The following is a 19357-nucleotide window of genomic DNA, read 5'->3' on the forward strand; positions in this document are numbered from 1 at the left end:
TCGCTACCGCACCCTTACGCCCACCGCCATCGTCTATGAAGTCCAAATTGTAAAATGTAAAGTCTATACTAGCTTACGATTTTGAAATCCAAGTATGTTTCTCACTTTCTCTATAGGTAAATTTTGTTATAAATTATTCTACGATCTTCTCTAAACCATTCATTTTACATCATAAATCTACACCTTAATTTGTTCGACTCACACCCTTCTATTTCATTCATGATATACAAGTACACATAAAGCTTGTCATACAATTACACATGAAGCAGCCACTTGGAACAAGTTTGAAACTTGAGATTTGGTATTGTAAGTTGGAACTTTGTATTTTATATTTGATTTGAAACTTTGTATTTTATTTTTCTTTTGGAACTTTATATTTGATGGTTGAAATTTTAGATATTTATATTTGAGAGTTTGGACTTATTTTTTACTTTAAAATTTAGTTTTATCGATTTGAAAACTAAACCAAACCGAATTGTAATTTGGTTTGAGTTGCCTTGAATTTGGTTTGAACCTAAAAAATTTCAAACGAATGAAACTTAAAAAACCATAAATCAAAATGATTCCCATCCTAAGAGAGAGAGAGAGAGATAAGAGATAGACGGTTTAGAAGATGATATATTGATATCGTTCTTCCCATGAAGACATGATAATTTTATGGGAATATTCCTTTCTCATTAAACCTAACTTATCAATAATTTATCTCAATTAACTAAAAAAAAGCTATTTAAAAGTATTTTTATATTGTACAAGACAAATCTATGTAGTAATAATACATGCAAGGAATGGGCCGGCCTATACAAGAGCTGAAATATAATTCATAAATAAATACACAAAATATACATTACACTAACAGTATTTATTGCTACAATTATCAGTAAAATTTAAAAAAAGATAAAACATATATCATGGAACCCTAACCTATTGATGATAAACATGTTTTCCAACTGACCCATTCTGAAAATTATAAAATTTGATCCGTATTTTCATCCGAAAGACCGAATCCTACCAGCAACAATGTTGGATTAGGCTGGGAATCTAAAATGATATGGGCCCAGTAGAAAACAGCCCTAATTTAAAACCGATTTAAATTTATTCCCACGAACACTTGCTACTGAACACTGAAGAACTCGGACGTTTTCTGTGATATTACGAGAGACTTCGAAGAAGACGCTAGATCGAGGGAAAAAAGTATGTTTCTTCCTCAGAATTTTCTTGATTATTTTGTTCTATAGGCACATTCTTGTTAGCATAAGGAAATGCATCTTTGAAGATCCGAATCTTTGCGGTGACTAGAAATTTAGTGAAATAAAATGCAGTTCTGCTGTAAATCTTTGATTTATTTATCATTTTCCGTGACATTACGAATTACGAGTTAAAAGAAGCTCGTGGAGTTGAAATTGTTAAGGCCTGTCACATTTTTTTTTGCTGTAGGAGCTACGTTGTTAGTCATATATCATCTGTTGTTAATGTACATTTCTGATCCGGTTGTCAGGCTTCTCGGATTGTCCTCATGACCATGTATACATAAACTTGAACATGACAAAAAGGCCTGTAGACCTCACAGAAGTTAGATTTTACGAATACACATGTCAACATTAGCTCTTTCCTAGTGAAAATTGGCAAAGTGACTGTTCTATCTGTTGTTAAGAATAGTTTATTTTTCGTTTTCACTTTTCAATAGAAAACCTGAATTTATCAAGAATTATGTCTGCAAATTGGAAACCCTAGAAACAAAAATCTTGAAACCCCTAGTTATCTTTGTCACCATCATATTTTTTGCTTGACCCAGGGTAAAATGAATAAGTCCATGGACGTGCAAAATGAATAAGAAAAGAGTACAAGAAATCAGTTAAACATCAGCTGAAAAGGCTTATTTGCTATCTGTTTAAAAGTCCATGGGCTGTTTTGTTATCATTACTTTATAATTTGTTTTGAATTTATGGTGAAAGTTCATTTGCCCAAGTGGTTCTTTCCCCTATTCTTTTATGTGCAATGTACAGAGCAATTTAAAGTTCCTACTTTTATATTATATCTAACTAGAAACTTGATCTCTTTTGTTTCAGATCATAAAAACTTTCAAGGCTATTGGATTTCTTGCTTCTAATGGCTGTATGTTACTATGTTATCTTCATAACTGTTGGAGTTACAACTTACAAATTTGCAATAAGTCTTGTTTATACCCAATCATTTCCCTTTGGTAGTCAACATTTGACTTGCATCTCAGGTTGAAAAACTTTTCAAAGATGAAGCTACTGAAGAAAAGGGTGAACGGGCCCGGATGGTGAGCCTTCTAAGTCTCCCATGACTTATTTTATTTGACTTTATTTCAATTTTCAAATTATTATTACAACCTATTTTCATGATTCAGGCATCCTTTGTTGGGGCCATGGCAATTGCTGATTTGGTAAAAACAACTTTAGGACCTAAAGGAATGGTTAGTCCCCTTTTTAAATCCAAGCCTGTTTCTTATTATTTGTGATTCATGCATCAAGATTTTGATATTTATATCCATCTACTTAATCAATTGAAGTTATTACCTTTTTGCAGGATAAGATATTACAATCCACTGGTAGAGGACACAGTGTCACTGTGACTAATGATGGTGCCACTATCTTAAAGTCTCTCCATATTGACAACCCTGCTGCCAAAGTCCTTATTGGTATCCTTATAAATTGTTGTTATTTATGTAGCTAAACTAACTATCATGTCAACTTGAGATTTTCTTAAAAAAAAAGAATTAATTCTTAGTTTAATAATCAGACATCTCAAAAGTTCAAGATGATGAAGTGGGTGATGGGACTACTTCAGTGGTAGTCTTGGCTGGTGAACTTTTGAGGGAGGCTGAAAAGTTAGTAGCATCAAAAATCCATCCAATGACAATCATTTCAGGTTTTTCTTCACCCCCTTTTTTCTAAATGTACATTTTTCTTTAGTGTATATATTTGTTAAAATGCCAGGTCACTTATTTCAGGTTTCCGGATGGCTGCTGACTGTGCACGTAATGCATTGCTGGCCAGAGTTATGGATAATAAAAAGGATGCAGAGAAATTTAGATCCGACCTAATGAGGATTGCAAAGACCACTTTGAGTTCAAAGATACTCTCACAGGACAAAGAACATTTTGCAAAATTGGCTGTTGATGCTGTTATGAGGCTAAAAGTAACTAGTTCATTACATTGTTCATTGTTGTGACTTCAAAAAGTTGATACATTTCATCTTCAATATGTTAGGGAAGCACAAATTTGGAATCCATCCAAATCATCAAGAAAGCCGGAGGGTCACTAAAAGATTCGTTTTTAGATGAAGGGTAAGTCTCAAAATCTTATTATTATTATTATTATTATTATTATTTTATTCTATGGTTCTTAATTAGTTAAAAATATTGTTTATGCAGATTTATTCTAGACAAAAAGATTGGACTAGGTCAACCAAAACGTATAGAAAATGCAAAAATCTTGGTTGCAAATACAGCAATGGACACAGATAAAGTAAAAATCTACGGGGCACGTGTCCGAGTCGACTCGATGGCAAAAGTTGCTCAAATCGAAGGAGCTGAAAAGGAGAAAATGAGAGAAAAAGTACAAAAAATAATCGGTCATGGAATCAACTGTTTTGTTAACAGACAATTAATCTACAATTTTCCCGAAGAATTATTTGCAGATTCTGGCATTCTCGCAATTGAACATGCTGATTTTGAAGGAATCGAACGTCTCGCTTTAGTGACAGGTGGCGAAATTGCATCCACTTTTGATAATCCGGAATCTGTTAAACTCGGACACTGTAAACTTATTGAAGAAATTATGATCGGTGAAGATAAATTAATCCACTTTTCCGGTGTCCAAATGGGTCAAGCCTGTACCATTGTTTTGAGAGGAGCAAGGTAATGTAATTATTAACCAATTTTCACTTTACTACCTTTAACTTTTGAATTTTGACTGAATGTTTTGAATTGCAGTTTTCATGTACTTGATGAAGCTGAAAGATCGTTGCATGATGCTTTATGTGTACTGTCTCAGACTGTGAATGATAGCAGGGTTCTTTTGGGTGGTGGGTGGCCGGAAATGGTGATGGCCAAGGCGGTTGATGAGCTGGCAAGAAAGACACCTGGCAAAAAATCTCATGCGATAGAAGCTTTTTCACGTGCACTTCTTGCGATTCCAACAACTATTGCTGATAATGCTGGTTTAGATAGTGCTGAGTTGATTGCTAGGCTTCGTGCTGAGCATCATAAACAGGAGAGTAATGCTGGGATTGATGTGATAACGGGCTCTGTAAGTTTTTATTTTTATAAAATTAAGTTTTATTGTAGAAAATTATTATTTTAACTTTTTGGTCTGTGATTGTTTACAAATAGGTTGGAGATATGGCGGAGTTGGGGATATCGGAGGCATTTAAGGTGAAGCAGGGTGTGTTGTTGTCTGCAACAGAAGCTGCTGAAATGATTCTGAGAGTTGATGAAATCATCACTTGTGCACCAAGGAGGAGAGAAGATAGAATGTAAAAATGTAGTTTATGTGTTTTTAGTTGATTAATAATGAACTTGATGTGGACATGATTTGGTGGATTTAGTGGACTTAATATGTTTTGGTTGTTTTTTGTATGTGAGATCACGTCTTATTTGTTGTAAGACCAAAAAAAAGGGAACCATAGGCATAAATATTTTAGGATAATAACATAAAAACCCTTTAGTTTTCAAGTTTCTCCGGTTTTACCTTTTTGTAGATTTTAGGTTATTTTTCTTTTCAAGTTTACCCTTTAGTTTATTAAAACCTTTGCATTTGATAGAAATGTTCGGCTTTACCATTTTTTCTAGTAAAAAGCTTTTAAGTTTGGTTCATTAAAACCCTTAAGTTCGATAGAAATTTTTAGTTTTACTGGATAAATTTGTAAATAGGGTAAAATTGAAAAAAAAAAGTTGTAAATTTAATGTATTAATATACTTAAAATACGTATTTTAGGTAAAATTGATAAAATGTATTTTAGGTAAAATTGATAAAAGCTTACAAACATAAGGGTTTTGATGTTATTTGCCCTAAAATATTCATATGAACCATAAATTTCAATAGGCAATTGGTGCTCTATGTGGTATTTGAAAATGTGTCCTTCAATGGTTTTAAAAGAAAGTCATGAAAAATAATGTTTTGATGAAAAGGATTTAGACCATTTACAAATTGCGTCACCCAAAATCATGTAAAGCAAAGTTGAAGGATCATTTATGTACATTTACAAACATGCAGCATTGGTATAAGCGGAATATCCACATTACAATGCCGCCTGATACCCAATTTCTGGGTTATTAATCAGGACGAAAGGAGGAGATAACAGAGCAAAAACCAAGTTCAGAATCCAGAACCACTGATTTGCAAATTGCAAGTGATTTTGTGCTGTTTTCATCAGTTATTACTCGGCAGGTATATGAAACTTCCTCTCATTTATGCTCGTTTTTGTTCGGTTTGTTAAGCAAGTTTCTGCTCGTAGTCGGCAATTGAAAATGATCTCTTATCTTAGTTTATTGTATTCACTGATGGAAAGTAGATATAATCATCAATGGAGTAATTCGATGATTTTGAATTCTGATAAATTGAAGATAAACCTACTCTTTTATATTAATTTCTGCTTCTTAGTTCTTACTTGTTGAATTTTAGGGTTAGAAAACCGATAACCTAGCAGAAATGCTACGAATTGAGAATTGTTTCAGATAACATCTAACAAAATCCATATTACAGGTACTAAATTGGATGTGAAAATGGCACATCTACTTTCCGCTTCTTGCCCACTGAACATCTCCTGCTCCAAAACCAGCCCTAAATCATTGAAACAAAGCTCATCTGCATTCCCAACTTCACTCACTCTACGCACTTCAATCCAACCATTCAAAACCCTTTCATTAAACAAAAACAACACAAAGAAACTTTTCTCTGTACGTGCAACTACTCTCCAACAACCCGGAACAAAACCAGACTCCACCTCCGGCCAAACCTCCGGCGAACAACCAAGGCCAACCCGTGTGATGGTCATTGGCGGCGATGGTTACTGTGGTTGGGCCACTTCCCTCCATTTATCCAACAAAAATTACGAAGTTGCCATTGTTGACAACCTTGTTCGCCGCCATTTTGATGATCAACTCGGGCTCGATTCACTCACACCCATTTCATCAATCCATGATCGTATCAGAAGGTGGAGATCCCTCACACAAAAAGACATAAACCTCTACATTGGTGATGTCTGTGATTTTGAATTCTTATCAGAAGCTTTCACATCTTTCAAACCTGATGCAGTCGTTCATTTTGGTGAGCAAAGATCTGCACCTTACTCCATGATTGACAGGTCACGAGCTCTCTACACCCAACAAAACAATGTCCTCGGTACCCTCAACGTCTTATTTGCTATCAAAGAGTTCTCTGAAGATTGCCATTTGGTGAAACTCGGGACAATGGGAGAATATGGAACACCAAATATCGACATTGAAGAAGGGTATATCACCATAACACACAATGGAAGAACAGACACTTTACCTTACCCAAAACAAGCAAGCTCCTTTTACCATTTGAGTAAAGTACACGATTCAAACAATATCGCATTTACATGTAAAGCTTGGGGGATCCGAGCCACTGATTTGAATCAAGGAGTTGTTTATGGTGTAAGAACAGCTGAAACCGAGATGCATGAAGAACTCTACAACCGATTCGATTACGATGGTATCTTTGGAACAGCCTTGAATCGATTCTGTGTTCAAGCAGCAGTGGGCCATCCCCTTACTGTTTATGGCAAAGGAGGGCAGGTTCGTCATTTCATATACTTATTATCTTGAATGTATTGTCTAAACAAATCAATGAAAGTACATTGTTATTTTTTGCATTTAACAGACTCGGGGTTATCTAGACATTAGAGACACAGTGCAGTGTGTGGAGCTTGCGATTTCAAATCCAGCAAAGCGCGGTGAATTTCGGGTATTTAATCAATTCACAGAGCAGTTTTCAGTGAATCAACTTGCATCGCTTGTTACAAAAGCGGGAGAGAAGCTTGGAATTGAAGTGCAAACGATATCTGTGCCTAACCCTAGAGTTGAAGCAGAGGAACATTACTACAATGCTAAGCATATGAAACTCATTGAGTTGGGACTCGAACCACATCTACTGTCTGACTCACTTCTTGACTCACTCCTCAATTTTGCTGTTCAGTTTAAAGACCGAGTTGACACGAAACAAATCATGCCGAGTGTTTCTTGGAGAAAGATTGGGGCCAAGCCAAAAACTGTATCTGCTTAATATTGTTATGTACTTGGTGAGTTGCTTTGGGAACTCGACTCAGAACTGGACGATTTTAAAATATGAGATTATGGTTTTTAAACTATGTTAATGTGATGCTAAAAATGACGCAGAAACTTGAAAACCTATGCTTACGTGGGAGGTTTTTTTTTGAGTGTTTTGATCTTATGTTGATCAGGGCTTTAGATCTTAATACAAGGCGTTGAAGATAAAGTCTCAAGTCAAGTCATGAATAGAGTTGAATGTTTTTTCATATATTTTGTTAAGTAGAGGTTTTGACTTAAAAAATAAGACAAAAGGAAATAAACTATAAGTGTTCAATTCGGTTAATTACTTTTTAAAAAAATAATAATAATAAACTACTCCAAATCCTATGATTAGAATTATTAGCGAGACATCCTAGGGTTTTGGTTATTGACATGGAGAACTTGTGAAAACAAAGCTTTTGGAACTGATGATATGATGTGTAGGTTATAAATGTGGAAAAAATAGGGTGTCATTTGGGAAAGATTGTAAAATGATGTCAAAAACCATTTTTATAATTAAATATGACGAGCGACAATGTTCAAACACGCTATATGAAGCTTTGTTATGGGTATGGTGAAAATATCTCAACACAAGAAGGAAAAAACCCCGAAGTATGTTGTTATTTATTACATTACTAGACATTAAGAAAATTTGATGTAAATGTGCATGAATCAAGGAAGTAAACCATTGGAGTTGCCTAATTATGTCATTTGAATAATGTTGTAACCTAGGAAGGCTTAAAAGATCAGAAGGTGAAAGTTGGACACAGGGCGGGCCGGCCCAAAGGCCGAGCGAGCTAGGCCATGACCCAAGGCAGTAACAAATGATGGGGCATCAAAAATTATGTATTCTTTATTCGTATGTATTTTTTTTGCCCAAAATAATAATCACAACATAAAGCCAACTTGATAAGGGCGTAGGTCTGAGAATGCACGAGAGTAGCTAACAAGAAACAAGTAGATGCCTTCGTCTTTTTGGAAAAAACAACCTCCACGCCTAATTCAAGGAGTCCGACAGAATTGAAGAAGACGAGGAGACGTGAGGAATCGATTGGATCAACGCTAACTTGCATCTTTATCCTGCTGCGATTTCCCTGATAAATCAATTAATCAAAGATTTAACTATTATAAATTCCCATATGCTCTCCTCTTTACTCTGTATCTAATATGTAATCTCTTTCAAGTTTCATCTCTACTTTCTTACTTGTTACTTCTGAGATAATTTCTTAATCTCTTTAATCATTGTTTTTAATTCTTCCTTTCATTGAAGTTGTGGCATGTGCGATGTATGGCTAGTAGCTCGAACATAACCAAGTCCTTCAAGTATTTGACTAATTGGCTGTTTGGATCTGTCAATATTGTGAAGCAATAGTTTTCTTATATAGAGTTTAAGTACACATTTTGTTGTTGTTTTATAATTTATAAACGATTTAATCTGTCGTCATTAATTAAGAAATAGTCATATTGTTTGAGTAATTAAATGATTTGTTTAATTGCTCTCACAATGAACCAACACTAGTTAATAGAATTTGGCTGTTTGAGTATTTTAATGATAACTAGATATGTTGCCCATGCTCTGCATGGGCCGTGTGCGTCTGATTTGAGTATCGTTTTTGTTTATAGATTAATAGGCGTTGTTGACTATTTTAGTTGACTTTAGATTATTTTCATATGGATAAACAGTCGGAGATGGATAAATGCAGGAAAAAAAACAAAAAAGTTAAAAACGAAGATCAATATAGAAAAAATATACCAAAAGAAAAAAAATAACAGACACAGAAAGTGCAAGTATGAAAACACTTAAAAAAACGTGAGTTTCACTATTCCTAACTCGTTGTTGATCTTTTAGCGGAAAAACCCGGCCGTTGTCCCGAGCCATTTTTTGTGTTTTTTATAAAAAAATGTAAAAGTTTTGACTACAAGGACCAAAAGTGTCAAAATGACTAAAGAGTTAAAGGGGTTAGAATTAACAAGTTTTTAAAAAAGGGACCAAAGTTGTCAATTCCATTAAGTTTTATGGCCAAACTTTGAATATTAAAAGGTTCATAAAAAATGTAAAATTTTTTATTGCAAGGACCAAAAATGTCAAAATGGCTAAAGAATGAATGACAAAGTTGACAAAAAAATGTCCAAATTAACTATTCATAACTTTGAACTTTTTTAATATATATATATATATATATATATATATATATATATATATATATATATATATATATATATATATATATATATATATATATTAATTTGTTTGATTTTGAGTTGATTACTGTTACAGTATGCTTTGTGCCTTTCTCCAATAATTTACATGTGTATTAGAAGGATTGAAAGTATAATTTACATATCACAGGAAACAAATCTACTTGTTGCAATACCAAGCTTTCTCCATCCATTGTAAACCGTAACAAAGAAGTTTTTAAAAATAAAAAATTATACAGGTTTTATATGCAGACTAAATGGCCTAAGAAAGACTGAATTGTCCAGCATAATTGATATTTTTGCAATAAAGAATATACCAACATAAAAACATCAATTTAGGTGATGTTAACAAGTTTTTGTTTGTATGTAAACAAAATTTTTATATATAAAAATGATTTTAAATTGGTTTTACTACTCTACGTTGTATATGGGTTCGGTACAAATATAGGGGCATCAATAAGTGTTTTTGCCCAGGGTGTTGCTAATAAGACACACCTTGGACACCCAATTGACTACTTTTTAAAAAGTCAACTTATAGTTAACTACTTATAATCAGTTTTTTCGGAAAACAATTCAATTTCAACCAATAAAAATATTTCAAAATTAAATTAGGTTGTCTATATGGTAAAATGAGGTGTCTTTTTAGCCAACCCCTTTTGCCCAGGGCATGAAAAACGTATGATATGGACCGGCCATTAGGATCGCACATGAACTCAGCCGAACCCGAACCTAATCAAGTTCGAACTCGGTTTGTTTAAATTTTTTTCGGCTCGAGCTCGTCGAGCCTTATGATACGGAGCTCGAGATCAACTCATGAATAATTATACGGGATTGGGCTCGGCTTGGACTCATACGACATACCTTAATTCCCTGAAAATGAAATGGTACTGGTTAAATACTTATTTTTTAACGTATAAAAATAAAAAAACAATTTTTTCAATTATATATATGCAGACTTGTTTAGGTTGTCGAGCCTAATCGAGCTTAGTAACACTTGAGCTCAAGCTTGTTTAATAAACAATTGTAATATTAAGCTCGAGCTCATTTAAAATCGATCTTAAATTGAGCTTTTAATAAGTCGATCCTAAGTAGCTTGACTCGTTTTTATCCCTAGTTAGCATGCATTAGGAAAGTAGCACGATGTGATCAAGAATGAGATATTTGACTATTGCAAAGATGTTTTCTCGTATATACGAACTGTATGAACATTAAGCAAACATTTTTGGTCAAAACATGAGAAAATTGACCCAAGGGAAATTTAATTGGGTGCAGACTTGGGGTGCCAACGTGCCAAATATCTTGGTCCGAGCTGGAATGAAAATGAAAAATGGTGCATGCTTGTGTAAGGCACAATCCGAGTTGACCTAGTGCCAATTTAGGCATGGCCTGTGTTTGAAAAATAGTTGGGTCTGACTCATTGACTAAAATTTGACCAACATAGATTTAAGCCAAAAAAGTCATATCAAACCTTCCATAAATAGTCGTGTGCGTTTTAGGGTGCGATTTGTGTGTGTAAAACCTTAAGAATGTGAATTCAAGTGTAATTAATAAGATAAACCTACAGAGAATCAAATATCTTCCGACAATTTGTTCTTATCTATCCCTCTATTCATTATACTCATTAGATAAAAAAAAGTGTCAAAATAAAGAGAGATGATTAAGAAAAAAAATTAATAGTATCCACTTGTTATAATCTTATATAAGTAGTATGATATTTGATTTTTCAAACCTAAATTAAGGTTGAATCAAGGTAAAGGTTATTGATTATATCTTCTTTTGGAAAGAATTGAGTTAGTTAACAGTTTCTAAGATGATGAGAAACTATACTCGCATGTTTGAATTAAAGATGGATAAGATACAATTAAGATATAAGTCATAATTACATGAGTTAATGACTTCAATTAAGAAACAGTAGTAAAATGCAAGTAAAAGAATTCAAGGACTAACTCGATATCAATAAAATTATTAATTTCTTGATCAATATAAAAATAAATGGTAAGAGATTATCATGGTTTACTACTGTTTTGATGTATAAATTGCAATGTAAAGATTGTTGGTGGATATGGAGGATTTTTGGGAATTTAATAGTGGACTAAAAAGTCTAAATTTGACAATTGTGCAAGATGCAAGAATGTGGGAACTTATAACTTGAAAGGCACATTACATGATATTGAAAGTAAGGAAAGTGTTGATATAAATAAATTGAACTATTGAAGGATAGAACAGCCTAATGATGTCACTGTAACATAATGTAAATAAGAGATTGGTCAATATGAAAGCATGATGTTATTATTGTTATTCTAAGACTTTTTGGAGTAAAAACATTTGTTCTTAGGTAATTTGACAAGTTTGGGATCAAATATAGAGCAAGATCAAGGTAGTTGTTAATGGTTATGATAGATTAACCTTTGACACGAGTACATGTGAATTTTATCTCTTGGATTATATTTCACAAACCATATTATTTCATTATACATAAGCTTTTACCATCATATGTTACATTGAGTTGCAAAGTTTTCATTTCTATGAAATATTATGCTTAATATAATCTTTTTAATAATATGTTACCACTTGCATCTCTAACACTGTGTGTATACTTTGAACAAGATTGCATAATAGCCTAGTAAGGGTCTAGACCAAAGGTCATTAGTGGGACCAAAAGACACTATTAGGATGCTACCTCCATTCACAGAGTAGTAGCCTAAGCTATCTTAAGGGGTTGGTTTATTTAGGGGTGTTCGTTTGGATGAATCGGTTTAATCCGATGCAATCAAGTGAATCCGAATAGATGTCGGTTTTCAAAACATGAATCTGAATAGTCCAAACGAAATTTAGATCTGATCCGATCCAACCAAATTACAATTCGGTTGGATTGATTTTTACAATTCTGTTTTCAAGAGGCATTTTGAAAAATATATAACTTGAATATTAGCAAAATCTATAAAGAAACTATTCATTATTATTTTTTTATAAATTATAATTTATAAACAAATACTAAGAAAATATATTATACTTAATATTTCATTGATAAAAAGCTTTTGATAAGAAGAAATTTTAAAGTATTATATTGGATGAAACCTTCTAACAACTAAAACTAATAATTTAGTAAATTTATAATAGTTAAAGATACATATGAAAAATAGATAACAAGTTGTTATTCGGTTTTTTTGGACTATTCGGTACTAGTTTATAAATTAAAACCAATCGAAATCCAAAATAATAATTCGGTTTTGCTGGAAACCAATCCAAAAATCCGAATATCCGAACCAAATAGTCCGATCAAAATTGTCCAATTAGACAATTCGGTTTTATCAAAATAATGAACAACCTTAAATTTGTTCTTTGAGGATTGTAATAATGACTAGTGATGATCATAATCAACAACTATGGACGATAAGAGTACTATAACATCCTTAAGGTAACGTTTGGTGGTGGGACTAGGTGGGACAGAACTAGATTGGATAGAACTGGACTGGACTGAACATAACTAGACTGAACTCGTTATATAGCGTTTGGCAACACTGGAACAATACGGAAACTGGAAATGGTTTTTTTTTTTTTTTTTTTTTTTGTCATTTTGGGTTTTGTCCCATTGTGTTCTATGGTTTTGGATGTGACTAAATTTTGGAGAAATAGTCCCATTGGGCTTGGTTAACAACTAACTTTGTCCTAGTCCTGTCCGTGCCAAACGCTCAGTGATAGGACCTTGTTTTGTTCTGTCCCGTTCTGTTCTGCGTACCAAACGGGGCCTAAAATAATTTGTTTATATATATATATATATATATATATATATATATATATATATATATATATATATATATATATATATATAATATTTTAAAAAATGCTCTATATTATTGTACCCCCAACTAAATGGATTATACCATATTTTTAATGTTTGAGATATGATAACTATATAAAATATATCTTTTATGGTTGCTACATATAATAACTGTAAAGAGAATAAATTGCAGAATAGCAAGGATGATTAAGTTTTAAATGACTGTTTAATTATTTTTATTGAGAATGATGTGTTTCTACAAGTTTTTGATGACGGTATCATTGATCGATTTTAAATCATTACGACTAGAAAAATACAATTGTAACTTTTCTTAAATTGTTTTTTTTCTTTCTGATTTACGACTTTAAATATTATGAAACTCTTTGTATTTACTATTTTGAGCAATGACAATGTTTGTATCCGTATCAAAATTTCTAGTTACGCCACTAAGCTGATGGATGGACTTAGAGGGTTTCCAGCTTGGCTGATGCAACCTTTCAAATTTTATAGCATGGTGTAAAAATTTTGGAAAATTTTCGATGTAATATAAATTTTCTGGCATGCAACTTCTAAAATCATATGTGCAACCCATGTAATTTTATCCTGCATCCGCCATTAAATTGTATCTCTTGAGACTTTTTATCTTACGTATCTCTTTTTTCATGATATGTATTCCATGTGTCCGTGATAGATGACTTTTTTAGACTTGATTTTTGGGATATCTATCTAGAAGATCGAAATTTTAGGCATAGCATGTTGCCATCTTGGATAGGAAACACCTGGTCAATCTTTTGTTATATAAATGTAGACATATAATTTACTTTGCTTTCATATGCCTTTTTGTCGATCGTTGTAACCCCAATACTCCATTCCATTTATGACCTTGTCTAGAACCTTGCTTGCTGTTGTAGTCGATATTATAAGCAATAATGTCTCTTTATTATCATATTATGCTTATTCCCAAAGGCATGAATAGGGGTGTTATCAAAACGAAATCATATCACGCAACTAATATTTCGTCAATTTAATTCACTATTCGATTTAGATTCAACGGTTATTGGTGTAACACATAAGGTTTTTCTCTGCAAAAAGTGCATTTAAGATAATAAGTCTTTCGGCATCATTTGACAAATAAATGACTTCATATCATTGGTTGGACATAAGCATCAAGACAAAATTTGTACAAACTCATAGAGTTTAAAACCCATACGATTCTCACCCCTTCAGATATTTATTTTGAGTTTTGACAGGTAAATAGTTTGTTATTATCTACTATGATATCAATTTGAAGTAAAATAAGCGATAATAATCACTAATCAGTCTCATAAATATTATAAAGAAATAATAATAATAATAATAAGATATGTTGACCAAAAGAGGGAATAATCTCGTTATCATCCTCCGATCTTAATCTGGAAACACCAAGCATTTGCTAGTGATGAGGAGAAGTGCCATTTTTTTCGCAATATTTCTGGTGCTTCACTTCGATCATGTTCGGTCCAGCAGTAGTACGTCGGAATATCGGCTTGCTTCTTCATCGGAGCAGCCTTATCGAACGGCGTTTCACTTCCAGCCTCCCCAAAACTGGATGAACGGTGAGTCTTTCTTCTTCATTTTGACTTCGTTTTCCTCTTCAGCTTTCCCCTTCATTCTGTACGTGTTCTAACTATCACAACGCCTCCATCCATATGTGACGGTGAACTTGTCTCCCCATTGATTGCTGGATGATTCAATGGCGCAGATCCTAATGGTACGTAACTCTCGAAATTCAATTTTTGGTTCGTTGGTCCTCTGTTTATTGCATCAATTAGGTTTCAAAACATTTTAGTTTTGTTGCAAATTACTGACTTTGAGTAATTTCCAGTGGGTGCTTTTAACAATTAGATTATGATTTGTTTACAATCGAACACATATTATGTTGGAAAGCACGTTGACTCTTTGCTTATGGTAAATGCATATGCATCCAGGACCAATGTACTACAATGGAGTATACCACATGTTCTATCAACAGAATCCATTTGGTCCTCTCTTTTCGAATCAAATGTATTGGGGACATTCCATATCACATGACCTAATAAACTGGATCCCTCTAGACCTCGCCATTTCCCCAACCGAACCTTTCGACATCAACAGTTGCTGGTCCGGTTCAGCCACAATCCTCCCCGGAAACATTCCTGCTATGTTATACACCGGAATCGACTCTGAAAACCGCCAAGTCCAGAACTTAGCCTTCCCAAAAAACCTATCTGATCCGTATCTTCAAGAATGGGTCAAATACACCGGCAATCCAGTCATAAACCTTCCGGAAGGGATTCAACACGATGACTTCAGAGACCCCACCACCGCTTGGCTTGCAGACGACGGAAAATGGAGAATACTTGTCGGAAGTCAGAAAGATAAGACCGGAATCGCGTTTCTTTACCAATCTGAGGATTTTGTTAATTGGAGTAAATACGATTCCCCGCTTCTTACAGTTCCAGGAACCGGAATATGGGAATGCCCTGATTTCTTTCCGGTGTGGGTTGATAGCACGAAGGGGGTCGATACATCTGTTATGAATTCGAGAGTAAAGCATGTGTTGAAAGTGGGATTATTTGATTATGCAACAGACTACTACATGATCGGGAATTACAGTCCTGCGAAAGAAAACTATGTTCCTCAAAATGAATTAACGCTTAATACTTTGAGGTATGATTATGGAAAGTATTATGCTTCAAAGTCGTTCTTTGACCCTGTGAAGGATCGAAGAATCTTGATGGCGTGGGTGAACGAGTCTGATTCTGAAGCAGATGACATCGCAAAAGGATGGTCCGGACTTCATGTAATTAATTATCCAAGATTTATTTTGTTCTTTAATACATTTCTACTTTTTATAAGATTATAAATTCGCTTATGACTTTGATGCAGTCATTTCCAAGGAGTGCTTGGCTGGATCAAAACCAGAAGCAGCTAGTACAATGGCCTATCGATGAAATCGAAATGTTGCATGAAGATGAAGTTAGTTATCAAAATACGAAGGTTGTGCTTGAAGGTGGTTCTTTACATAAAGTTCTGGGCATAACTGCTTCTCAGGTATATTATATATAAGCCATAAAATAAAAGTCTTTCTCAGGCATAAATGCTTCCATTTTGGTTAATAATTTATTGTTCGAAACTTGAAAAGGCTGATGTGAAGATTACGTTCGAATCGACTAATTTGGAAGAGACTGAAGAAATGGATCCGAGTTGGGTTGACCCGCAGCTTATCTGCAGCGAACAGGATGCATCAAAGAAAGGCAAAATTGGGCCGTTTGGGCTGTTAGCTTTGGCTTCTAACGACTTGTCCGAACTAACTGCAATTTTTTTTAGGGTTTTTCAAAAGAAGGGACGATATGTTGTGTTAATGTGTAGTGATCAAAGCCGGTAAGTTTTTGTTGTTGAAAATATTCAAATAGTAAACAAAGATTTAACCTATTCAAAAACTACATATATGTATCTCAGGTCTTCTACGAGGAATGGAATCGACAAAACAAGTTATGGAGCATTTGTGGACATAGATCCTCAACAAGATGAAATTTCACTCAGAACCTTGGTATGTAATTAAACCTACTTCTTTTGTTGTTTTGTGTATGTTCAACATTAGGTGTAATGTAGTTTGGTTGGATGTGGGGTTTTTACAGATAGATCACTCGATTGTTGAGAGCTTTGGAGGAGGGGGAAAGACTTGCATTACGGCTAGGGTTTACCCGACATTGGCCATTGGAGAAGAAGCGCACTTGTTTGCCTTCAACAATGGAACTGAAACTGTGGTGATTTCTGAGCTGAATGCATGGAGTGTGAGAAAAGCTCGAATTAATGTCGAAGAAACCATAAGCTATGCGGAAAAATGATGTGGAGAGAGAGAGAGAGCGAGCGCTTAAGCTGTATTCTTGGTAAGGAGAGATGGAATAACTTATTACATTGGAAGCAAAGATAGCCAGATTAGATGATTTGAGTACTTAAAACATGTATGAAAGCTCATTTTTTGTGGTCTTAACTTTCGCGTTAGTAAAAATTATTCAGGGATATTTATGAAAAAAAAAATCGATGTTTTTGTAAGATTATATAAAATTATAAAAAGTTTGTAATTAAAACAAAGTCGCTGAGCTCTCTAAAATTTATCATTTCGAACCTAATAACCAAGAGGGTCTACCTGTTTATGTGGTCGATTGATCTTCCCTTTTATAGAGTATAAGATTGAAAGGAGTGAGAGTCACTACCAATCTTGTTACACTTGCTAGATGGCCTTGAACACTGCTCCCTAGCGCTCACTACCCTCCGGTCATTGTAATATTGGCGAGAAGAAAGAGAACCAAATGCAGGAATCTGATTGGTTGAGGAGGTTGGACCGGATTGCTTCCCTTTGATAGAATTCATTCAACAAATTTATATTCCAACCACTCCCTCCTCATTTTCCACCAAACAATTTTATATACATCTAGATACATTTAATTAAAAAAAAATTTATATACATTTTAACTAAAAAAAATATTTATATACATTTCAACCTAATACATTTAACTTTCAACCACACCCTCATCTATAATTCAAATACTATAAAATCAAACCACACTCTAAACATTTCACATACACAACAAAATATCATTATTTTCCTCACAAACTCTTTTAATTTATCAAAGAAAAATATCTTCATCTCAACCCCAAAAAAGTCCAAAGAACCAACAAAAAGAAATCTTCAAACATTCTATTACTAAACCTTCCACCTCAAAACACTCGGTCACCAAACCTTCCATACACAAACTTTTCATCACCACAATGTTATTGACTTTCATATGATCAACCCATTCACTCACCCGCTAACTTATTATACTTTCCCTCTATGGCTCCACAAATGTTTCCATTCAATCTGTACTCCTCAGCCCATGCATTTTTTACCACAACCAATCTCAACCACTACCTCGTCCAAATTTGGATCTTGATCTGTTTGAGACGGTTCAAGAAACTCAATTCTTTTCTCAACCTCAACCCCAAAGTAGTTTTCAATGCCAACCACGCTGCCTACTCGACGAGTCAACCGATTCTTTCGATGAAGGACTCGTTGAAGAGTCATTTCAAGAGCCGAAGTCAAACCAACACGAAGGAAACACGATATGTGTGTATGACGAGAATGAAATAATCTCAGAGACACAAACACTAAAATATGCTAATCAAGAATGGCTACAAAGAATAATGATAATCAACAGTGTAGTAATCCATACCGATCTTCACTACCATTTGACTGATCATCTTTGGACGATGGACAATCTTGATCTAAATATGCAACCGGAAGATGAATTGGAAGGCCAGTTTCAGAGGAAGACTCGTTTCTTTAGTATTTTTTATGAAGTGTGTTATTTTATGTATTAACTCGTGTTTCTACGTATTAAGTCGTGTCTGTTGGTGTTAAGTCATGTTTGCTGTGGTTTGAATTATTAAACCGTGTTTCTAGGTATTTTAAGTTTTAATTTATTGTAATTTTTTAATTTAATATGAAATGTTTGTGTTTTAAAAAATAAAATTAATATTATATTAATTGTTTGTGGTTTACAAAAAACTTTGTTCAATGTTTGTACATAAAAAATGTTTGTGTATTAATATAAAGTAATTTAATTAAATTAGAAAAAGAAAAAAATGGAGTGCTAGGAGTGTTACTACTCTCTACTAAATGCTAAGATTAGGTGTTAAATGGAAAAAAATGAGGTGACATTAAAAAAACTGACGTGACAAGGTACTAGGAGTGTTACCACTCCCTCCAGCCTAAGAAATGTGGTATCCACCAAACTCTGGAATAATATTTAGATTCTTTCATCCATTTTGATGAAAGAAGGTATAAATTTATAGTCGGAAGAGATTTTGGTGACCCGATTAATTCTACACTTTCACTCCTTTTTGCTTTTTGAAAATTATCACCACTTTCACATTTTTCTATGTTACCAACATTACTTACATTTCATCAACCACCTCTTCTCCGTCAAGATCATTAAATGTATTTGGAACCACCTTATCAGATTCACTAGCACCTCCATGACCTTCACTACTACTATCATCGGATGAATCATGAA

The 19357-nt window shown here is 33.8% G+C and overlaps 3 protein-coding genes across 5 annotated transcripts; all 3 read left to right on the forward strand.

Moving 5' to 3' along the window:
- Positions 1-1031: 1031 nt before the first annotated feature.
- LOC111917236 (T-complex protein 1 subunit beta) lies at positions 1032-4699 on the forward strand. The gene is made up of 11 exons (XM_023912906.3): positions 1032-1191; positions 2067-2112; positions 2228-2284; positions 2372-2437; positions 2551-2662; positions 2764-2892; positions 2975-3162; positions 3234-3310; positions 3398-3883; positions 3959-4274; positions 4358-4699. Exons 2-11 carry the CDS (start codon positions 2107-2109, stop codon positions 4502-4504), a joined length of 1584 nt encoding a protein of 527 aa, XP_023768674.1. The 5' UTR covers positions 1032-1191; positions 2067-2106; the 3' UTR covers positions 4505-4699.
- A 557-nt stretch (positions 4700-5256) lies between these two features.
- Positions 5257-7356, forward strand: LOC111917235 (UDP-sulfoquinovose synthase, chloroplastic). Its single transcript, XM_023912905.3, has 3 exons — positions 5257-5414; positions 5730-6784; positions 6870-7356. The coding sequence occupies exons 2-3, from the start codon at positions 5750-5752 to the stop codon at positions 7269-7271; spliced, it is 1437 nt and encodes a 478-aa protein (XP_023768673.1). The 5' UTR covers positions 5257-5414; positions 5730-5749; the 3' UTR covers positions 7272-7356.
- A 7208-nt stretch (positions 7357-14564) lies between these two features.
- LOC111917234 (fructan 6-exohydrolase) lies at positions 14565-17393 on the forward strand. Of its 3 annotated transcripts, XM_023912904.3 has the most exons (7): positions 14565-14872; positions 15019-15027; positions 15245-16098; positions 16185-16349; positions 16441-16679; positions 16758-16848; positions 16937-17393. In XM_023912904.3, the coding sequence occupies exons 1-7, from the start codon at positions 14716-14718 to the stop codon at positions 17144-17146; spliced, it is 1725 nt and encodes a 574-aa protein (XP_023768672.1). In that variant the 5' UTR covers positions 14565-14715; the 3' UTR covers positions 17147-17393. The 3 variants fall into 3 exon arrangements, with proteins under 3 accessions (XP_023768672.1, XP_052625166.1, XP_052625167.1); XM_052769206.1 differs by lacking the exon at positions 15019-15027; XM_052769207.1 differs by lacking the exon at positions 14565-14872 and having other exon boundaries at positions 15019-15055.
- Positions 17394-19357: the final 1964 nt, after the last annotated feature.

This window comes from Lactuca sativa, chromosome 3, assembly GCF_002870075.4.
Source record: "Lactuca sativa cultivar Salinas chromosome 3, Lsat_Salinas_v11, whole genome shotgun sequence".
NCBI classification, from domain to species: domain Eukaryota; kingdom Viridiplantae; phylum Streptophyta; class Magnoliopsida; order Asterales; family Asteraceae; genus Lactuca; species Lactuca sativa.

Excerpts from the sequence above, each read along its gene's own strand:
- LOC111917236 (XM_023912906.3), top strand. Across the intron at positions 3,311-3,397 it reads GATTCGTTTTTAGATGAAGG|ATTTATTCTAGACAAAAAGA; the intron begins GTAAGTCTCAAA and ends TTGTTTATGCAG. Across the intron at positions 4,275-4,357 it reads TTGATGTGATAACGGGCTCT|GTTGGAGATATGGCGGAGTT; the intron begins GTAAGTTTTTAT and ends GTTTACAAATAG.
- LOC111917235 (XM_023912905.3), top strand. The coding sequence starts at position 5,750 with ATGGCACATCTACTTTCCGCTTCTTGCCCACTGAACATCTCCTGCTCC. Across the intron at positions 6,785-6,869 it reads TTTATGGCAAAGGAGGGCAG|ACTCGGGGTTATCTAGACAT; the intron begins GTTCGTCATTTC and ends TGCATTTAACAG.
- LOC111917234 (XM_023912904.3), top strand. The coding sequence starts at position 14,716 with ATGAGGAGAAGTGCCATTTTTTTCGCAATATTTCTGGTGCTTCACTTC. Across the intron at positions 16,099-16,184 it reads AAGGATGGTCCGGACTTCAT|TCATTTCCAAGGAGTGCTTG; the intron begins GTAATTAATTAT and ends ACTTTGATGCAG. Across the intron at positions 16,849-16,936 it reads AAATTTCACTCAGAACCTTG|ATAGATCACTCGATTGTTGA; the intron begins GTATGTAATTAA and ends GGGTTTTTACAG.